This window comes from Plasmodium cynomolgi, chromosome 14, assembly GCF_000321355.1.
Source record: "Plasmodium cynomolgi strain B DNA, chromosome 14, whole genome shotgun sequence".
Taxonomy (NCBI): Eukaryota; Apicomplexa; class Aconoidasida; order Haemosporida; family Plasmodiidae; genus Plasmodium; species Plasmodium cynomolgi.
Window position 1 is genome coordinate 759465 of NC_020407.1, and position 9123 is coordinate 768587.

The following is a 9123-nucleotide window of genomic DNA, read 5'->3' on the forward strand; positions in this document are numbered from 1 at the left end:
AATTTTAGATTTTTTTTTCATTTACCCCACACCGAGGGATTCACATCTCAGAGGAGAGAAAAGCGAAAAAAAAAAAAAAAAATAGCCACGCGTGTGTGTACATATATATACCTCTATACATACAGATTTATTTATGCCACAGCGGGTGAGCAGTTCTTTCCGGTAGTTGAACGCCCACCTGCATGCTGGTGTGTCTCGCTTCTCCCTGCAAGGTATAATAGCGGGTAGGAAGTAGCACAAGCTTGTGTATACCTACACAGTTATATATACATATATATATCCACCTGCACACGTGCGCACCGCTTTGGAAGAAGGTCCCCTTCGGTGGAGAGCCCACTGCGAAGGAACAGCCCACTAGCCCTCCTTGTCGAAACGGAGGGCAAAATGCAGACTAACGCGGAAATTTCAGACATGAAGGAGAATTGCGGAGGAAACCAACACTTGGAAGGGAGCTACAAAGTCAGCAAGGCGACGAATGGCATATATAACAACGAAATAAATTATTACGATGAACATTACGCAAATATGAAAGAAGGAAATGACGCACCGAGTAATCAAACACAGAAATCAAACCACTCCTCAGAAGAAAATTATTACCCAAACAGTATGAACGAAATGAATAACTATGACTCTTCCTTGTTAGCGGATAAAGATAATCATGAAAATTCTATGAGCAATGAGTATGACATGGACACCTTGAACAACGACATGTTAGCGAACAGAACGGATAGCTATGGAGCAAAAGCTTATGACTGTGTCGTCATAGACAATGGCAACAGTGTGGTGAATATGAATGGGACTGTAACAAATCAGAGCAAATTGATGACTCCCAAACTTTTCGGCTACGGAGTAAGTATGGGGAATAACTCCTTGGGAAGCATTGGCATGGGCCAAATGGGCGATACAAATCATGCCGGTTTCATCAACGGAGTGAGTACCATGAATACGATGAGCTTTATCGGTAATATGGGCGTAGTGAACGGGATGAGTAGCATGAACGGGATGAGTGGCATGAACGGGATGAGTGGCATGAACGGGATGAGTGGCATGAACGGGGTGAGTGGCATGAACGGGGTGAGTGGCATGAACGGGGTGAGTGGCATGAACGGGGTGAGCAGGCTAAACGGTATGCTCAGGATGAACTACATGACCGGAGATAACGGGGCCAACCAGGGTGGCAACTTTGGAGGTGCCCAAGCAACGCATAACTTTTCCCCGAATGAAAATCCGAACTTTATGAACAGCCACTTTTTAAGTAAGTCCAAAATGTACAGCGGGGGAAGTAACCATATGGATGATGCAAATGTTGAAGGGAGTCATATGATTTCCATGAATGGACACATGCATAGTAACAGTGCGAATGGGATGATCAGCACGAACTTTCAAACCTACGCACCGATGTACTATGAGAGGAATGTGGCTAGTCAGGATAACATGAATAGCAGTCCCTACGATGAGAATGCAAATTATTTGGCAAACTACGCAAGAAACGATATGACCATGAGAGATGGACTTCGAAACGAATCCTTCAAAGAAAGTGAAGACGAAATTATGAATAACTCCGTGGATGATTATTACGAGAAAGGCAATGAGCAGCATGGGTTTCTGCAGCAAAGCCAGGAGGGCACTCCGAGGGCGAGCTACCTGCCCTATAATTCCGCGTCGTATGGCGCCAGCGACGTGGGGGGTAACAACTGCAGCAACACCAGCAGCAACGTAAGTTGCAATATCAGCGGAAATAACAACCGCAGTAGTAACAACTATGTCGTGTCTCCCTATATGAATAATGCCGATAGTGGGTATATTGACTCGACCGGTGGCAGTTATGCATACGAAGTGGATGCGAACAACGCACTCTTCATGAACAGACACAATGGGAATTTGTGTGATACCTACGTGAATGTCATGAACGGCATGGGAAGCACCGTTGACGGTGGGAATTTCAGCGGTAGCCACTCGAACGGCATGGGAAGCAATGTTGGCGGTCGGAACTTCAACGGTAACCACTCGAACGGTAGCCACTCGAACGGCATCGTCGTCAACTGCAGCAACTCGAGCAGCAACAAGATCAAAGGCATGAGCAAGGTAGGCGGGAACGGATGTGAGGGGATGAACACGAACTCGACGGTCAGCCAGGACACGATGTTCCCGATGAACTATGAAGAGGATGAAAATGACGAGGAAAATGTTGGTCACGAGGAAGGCGGGAACGCAGGCCAGAACGGAGGCGGAAACAGCTGCGTTAATGGCGGCGTCAATGGCGGTAGCGGTAGCGGCAACGACGCGCGCGGATTGATGTGCGCGCCGGACGAGGGTTTCCCCAAGTACGCGGACAACAAGGGCCTCGTACGCATTATGGGCGCCACGTTCGACGCTGCAGAGAATGACCGCGTAGAACACCCCGATTCGATGATCAACCCCAGCATGTTGAACCCCTTCAGTTACAACCAGTTCTCCAGCCTAGTCAACAGCTACAGCAGGAGCAGCACAACTAATTCTATGAACCGATCCAGTATGAACGATTTTGACAACTCCCCATCATATTCCAATTGCCGCAATATGGTCATGCAGAGGCAGGAGCAGAATATGAAGCACTTCGTTGAAAATGGAAAAAGCCCATATTTAGAACCCACCACCAATGGGTACACTAACCATGGACTTGGCGCTAGTTACAACAGGGATATAGTGGACCATAGAATAAATGGAATGAAAATGGAAAATGTGGATTTCCCGATGGATGTGAAGGGAAATGATGACACGGACATGGGTGGAAGCAGAGACAGCAGAATGGGTGCAAGTGGCCGAATTGGAAACAGCACGAACAGTAGCAGCGAATTGGAGCACATGAACAACAACACTATGGATAAGTTCACCATGTACGTAACAAATGAAGAAGGGATATTTAAAAATGTCAGCTGTAGCACTGAACGGGTCAACTACGCTGATATGCAAAAAGGAAATGGTGAAGACATGGCTGAGTACAACCAAGAGGCAGAATACAACCAGAACGAATCGTATGATGTTGGTGTGTACAACGGGGGGATCAACAAAGAAGAGTTGGAGAAAGAGACCAGTTATGCTATGTACAACGGTAAGGATGTGGACGACACGGATATGGACAACGGGGTGAGGCGCGATATGGACAACGGCGTGAGGCGCGATATGGACAACGGCATGAGGCGCGATATGGATAACGCCATGAGCCGCGATTTGAACGACATGAGCCGCGATATCGACTCCAATCTTCAGATGAATAACTCAGAAAGTTACTCAAACGAATTAGTGGATAACGTGCAAATGAGAAATCTAGGTACTTACGAAAATGTGCATAATTTGAATGGGGATAATAATCGGCATGTGATGTACAAGGTAGAACATAATGTTAAGCTGAACGGAGGAGGGATGCCCAATTCTGTAGAGCATCTGAGAGCAGAAAGCTATCAGAAGTGTAAAAACTACATGAACAAAACGGGCGTTGCTCATATGTATGACCCTAATGAGGAAATGAATAACTCTAGCAATTGGGCCGCTTACCACATGAGAAACTCGCCGTCGAAAAATTCCTACTTTCTGTTACCAAATGGGAACCAGTCCAATAATGACCTTACCAACGGGATGAGTTACGATGGGGGTAATGTCAATGGGATGTCCACGGAGGAAGGCATCCGTTCAACCGCTACAAGCGGAGCGGCGGCAACTGCATCGCCATCTTCTGCTACTGTGGCCTCCGTGATGGATTATAGAAACAACATGAACTATTTCGAAAATGTGAACAAGAGCATCATGTGCAGCGAAAATGGTTACGATTATGTGAACCCCCATCCCAGTGCACATAGTAGCTACACCAACCAGTGGATACAACGAATGAAGGGTTACGCGTCTGAGGAAAAAATCCAAGTGCCTATGAATCTGAACGGAGCTTACAGCAACATGAACGGTAGTAACTATCTAATGCCGCATGTCAATAATCACGGTGAAAAATCCATTATTCGTGGGTACAGCAGTGTGTACAACACGATGCTGTCGGCGAAAAATGGGGATACTGGTACTCATACCAGCGTCAACGGTGTGAGTAACCAGAACAGGGAGAATGATCAAGTTGGTGGAGGTGGAACATGTGGTATGAACAACATGCACCTGCAGAATGCACATCACAGTGGTAATATTTTGAACAATATGGACCCCCAGAATAGCCCAAACCAAAACGATTTGAATACTTTGAATAGTCTCATCTCCATGAATTCTGATACTTCCCTAAATCATCTAAACATGCTAGTCATACCTAAGATTAAGGGAGTCCGTTTTGACAAATCAGGGAGAAGATGGGTGGCTAGCTGGAGCCAGAATGGTAACCAAAAGAGGCAGTACTTTCCTGTGAAGAAATTTGGCCAGACACAGGCGAAATATATGGCCATTTTTGCCAGGATAAGGGCTGTCAAGTGCATGCAGAAGAAGTCGCACGGGTCAGCGGAGAATAAGAAAAGTCAGTTCAGGAAGACCGTGATGAAGGACAAAACGAAGGCCGAATCGAACTTCGAGGGTGATGGTGATGGTGATGACGATGGTGATGGTGATGACGATGGTGATGGTGACGGTGATGGTGACGGTGATGGTGACGGCGATGGTGATGGTGATGGCGATGGTGATGGCGATGGTGATGGTGGTGGCGATGTCGACGTCGATGTCCGTGGCGATGTCCGTGACGATATCCGTGACGATGTCCGTGGCGATGTCCGTGGCGAGAGGGAACTCATCGACGGGGGGGCCTTCAACTATGGAGAGCACACCTGCGCCGACCAAAACGGAGGATTCTACAACCAAGATGTGAAGAACGAAGCCCCAAACGAATCGGGGGATGAATCTCCGCTGAAGAACTACTACGGATACCCAGATGGGCCATGTGGCCTGACAAACAATGACATGCCCATTAACAACAACGATGGCACAGACGATTTGAGGGGTTGTAATTTTCAGACGTATGTTCCTGTGAAATTATCCGCGAAAGGTGTTGATGAAGAGCAGGGCGAAGCGAGGAATGTATGTAATAATGAGGAGGAGCAACAGGAGGAGCAGCAGGAGGGGCAGCAGGAGGGGCAGCAGGAGGGGCAGCAGGAGGGGCAGCAGGAGGGGCAGCAGGAGGGGCAGCAGGAGGAGCAGCAGCTGGAAGAGGGGGACCGAAACCATGAGTGCAGAGCGACGGGCCGCAGCACCAGCAGTAGCTGTAGTATGGGAAACGGGACCCAAATGGTTCGTGACGACACCTATTGCGAATCATTCTGCGAAGAGGAAGCGGTAAATCAAGAGCTGCAAAGTATGAAGACAAAATATGAATTGGAGGACCAGCAAGTGATGTCCATTCAGGTGCATGTCGGAGGAGACGAAAATGGAAACGAATCGGATTCCCCTCAGATAGCCGAGTCGGAGTGGGTGCACGGATATGCTGGAAAATTGGGGATGTGCCCAGAAAATGCCATTTTGAGGGGTGAAGATCGCGAGGAAGGAGAGCCCAAAGTGAGGGAGGGCGAAGAAAATGACGGAGAGGCTACAAATGGAGATGACTCAAATGGAGAGGTCTCAAATGGAGAGGCCCCAAATGGAGTGGCCCCAAATGGAGAGGCCCTCTTACGTGGTGCCCACCATGGTGACGAAAATCCACACGAGGCGTCTGGAACGGAGAAAATGAACAAATTTGATGAGGATGGCAACGGGGCGATGCGAGATGGTGTACTCGCGGGGGAAGCGTGTCACGAAGGTGGAGAAGCTAACCACGGAGCGGAGAGCCACCAGGACGCCAATCTTGAGGCGGAAAACTGTGAAGATGCCAGCTGCGAAGGTGCCGGCCGCGAACATGTCAGCCGCGAACATGCCAGCTGCGAACATGCCAGCTGCGAACATGCCGAGCTAGGGGAGACAGACCGAGGAAATCCCCACGCTGACGACACGGAGGGAGAACAAACGGACGGCGAGGACGCGACTGCAGGCGGAGAAATCCCCCATGATGGTGACGACTCCGAAACGGACGGTGAATCCCCGAACGAAATGAAGCATACAATGAAGCATTCATTGAAGCATAACCGGCTCGTAAAGAAACAGCAACAGACACACGGGAAGGAAAATGAGGTCATTTTAATGAACGTAAATCTGATCGAAATGAATGGAATAGTTGATATAGAAAAAGCAAAGGAACACACCAACAACGTAGATGATAATTTGTGGAATCTCATTCAAGTGGTGGAAAGACTGAAAAGGAAAAAGGTTGAAGTGTTTAGAGATGCAAATGACCAATTCGCATTGAACTTAACTGAAGAGGTAATGAATCAGCTGACCAGTAAATTGGATGAACTTAATGTGATAAACGAAAATGAAAAAATGCGGCTGTTCACGCAGTTGAAGGAATACTACCTTAGGGAGGCCAACCAAATTTTCCATAGGAAAAACGTCAAGCTGGGAATGGGTAAAAATGGAAAGAAGGAAGGTGCAAATGATGAACAGCGTAACGATATGGGACAGGGACAGCTTCAAATTGAAGAGGGAGGAGAACCGTGCTGTGGGTCGAGTGTGCAATGTTCGTACAGGGTGAACAACAAAAGTGAGGAGGACGACGTGCCTAGCATACATGAAGGGGAAAGGAACGGTCATAGGAAAAGAAACAACAATGGGGAGTTGATGCACCCGAAGGGAAGTGCTGAACCTGATGAAGACGTGAGCCATAGTAGTAGTAGCAGTAGTAGTAACCACGTGAGTTGTAAAATGGGCGCTAAAGTGTATATCAAGAATGGTGACATCGCGGCAGATGCAGACTGTGACAGCAACCTGTTAGTCAGTGGCAAGTCTAACAGCGCATCGGATGGTGACACCAATTTTACACATTCTGCGAACCCCCCATTTGACACCATCATTGTGGAGAATAAAAAAAGTAAGGACGAACAGTACAGTGGCGAAAGCGCATCCGATGGTATGTCTAATGTAAACAGATTTAAAAGACAAAAAAGTGCAGCATGTTCGGACGTACACACTAATATGGATACGTCGACCCACGCGATCAGGATAGGATGTTATGACGAATTAGACAAAAAAGAAGGTACCTTGGGTAACACCTTGGATGTGGAAAGTTACGAACATGACGGCGATGGGGATTGTGGTACCGACTTGGAATTGATAAACGAGGAGACGTACGAGAAGACCATCGAGGAGGCGTATGAGCAGGTCATCGAGGGGACGTACGAGGAGACCATCGAGGGGACGTATGAGCAGGCCATCGAGGAGACGTACGAGAAAACCATCGAGGGGACGTACGAGAAAGCCATCGAGGGGACGAACGAACAGACAGATGTGTCCACGTTGAATGAGAACGGATCGCATAATCACCTGAGCAGATACCATGGCAGTAATGAAATCATGTTCTTTCGTGACGGTACGGATGGGGAAATCTCTGCCGGGGTGGATACGTGCGAGGGGGATGATGCTTCTACTGGTCGAATCGGTAACCAGCAGGTCGCGGGCATCTCAGACGAAGTGCACCAAAATGGAGAGCACACAGATTGGAGCGGTGATGAACTCCCGGGAAGCACGTGCAGTAGTGGCACAGATGAGCAAACCGGGGTAGAGAATCCACGCTGTTTGAGGAATGATCTAATCGCGTCTCACAACTGTGAGCAAAGCAATCCGTTTAGCGAATCTGGAGACTCTTTTGAACTTGCCCCTAACAGCGACCCTCCGAATGGGCAGTTTTTACTTGAACCGTTAAGAAGCAATCAGAACAGTTATGCGACAAGTGGGGCCAGTTATGCGACAAGTGGGGCCAGTTATGCGACAAATGGGGCCAATTTTGCGACAAGTGGGGCCAGTTTCGCTCCATTTGATAACAGCAATGTGTTTTGGGAGAACGACCAATCTCAGAATCAGTTCGGTGATGGGGATACACGAGCAGACCCGTTCCAACAGGAACCTCCTCAGTTGAGTGAGGCCTTTGGGGAAAGCCATTATCTGCACAGTAGCAGAGCTGGAGTAACAAACAGCATGTGTTTCCCGTCCAATGGCTATAATTCTGTTCACATGAGCGTACCTTTGCATGAGACTCAATACACAGGTGGGAATGGCGAGCTGTGCAGTGGTACGGACAGTTCAACGGATAGAAATGATGCATCTAATGATGTATCTAATGATGTATCTAATGTTGTGTCTAATGATGTATCTAATGTTGTGTCTAATGGTGTGTCTAATGATGTAGTAGTAGATACGTTGCCGAGTGATGGCCCCCTATCTCCTGTCAATTTGAGTTACCTTTCGAACGACCATGTGGTAGCAGAAGGCGGAGAATATAACGGTGTGCGCCAAACGGAGAAGAATGCTCATCCGAATGGAAATGTGAACTTGGGCAGGGAGCTTCATTAAAATGGAAGTTTGAGTGGATACGATTTTACGAACAGCGTGGTGAGTGACACGGACGAGACGGGCAAGATGAGCGGAACGAAGGACGACTCAGTTTTGCATCTTCATCCATGATGAGCAGTCACACGGACGACACGACCCAACGGGAGAGGAATGCGTGTCGAGCGATACGGAGCGATACGGAGCGATGCGGTGCGATAATGCCCCCCCATTGTTGGAAGCAGCATGAGTAATCGAACAAATGAAGATGTTCCAAAGGACGCCGTGTATAATGATCAAATGACAAATGGGGGTGAGGACCAGGGCAACCACAAGGCAAGCAATAACTACCATGGTGATGAAAAGCACGTGGGGGACTTCAATTTTGAAGAGACCTGCAACTCGGATAGTGCAAATGGAAACGAATAGCCCCTTTGGAAATGATGCTTTGCCGTTTTGTGACCGCTTAACTGGGAGCTAAACGCAGATGCTCTTTGTATCCGTTCTGTGGGGAAAAAACGGCATCATCTACCCACGCACTGATTGGGATTTGTCACCCTAGTGGAGGAGTATTGGGTGCTTTCCCCCCATTTCTTCCCCCTGCGCGGGGTCCCAATGCATATGTATTTATTTACATTATGTATCAGCGTGCGTTCACGAAGGGTATGCTCTACACGCCCCAGGCCCCCCCCCCTGAATATATTCACTCATTCGTAACCAGCATGCAATCTTTTAACACCCATGGCTATTTCT

General features: G+C 48.1%; 1 protein-coding gene across 1 annotated transcript; it reads left to right on the forward strand.

The window, feature by feature from the left end:
* Positions 1–384: 384 nt before the first annotated feature.
* On the forward strand, positions 385–8394 carry PCYB_142650 (transcription factor with AP2 domain(s); the record flags this gene model as incomplete). The annotated part of the gene is made up of 2 exons (XM_004224736.1): positions 385–550; positions 584–8394. The coding sequence occupies 2 exons, from the start codon at positions 385–387 to the stop codon at positions 8392–8394; spliced, it is 7977 nt and encodes a 2658-aa protein (XP_004224784.1).
* Between the last annotated feature and the right edge of the window lie 729 nt (positions 8395–9123).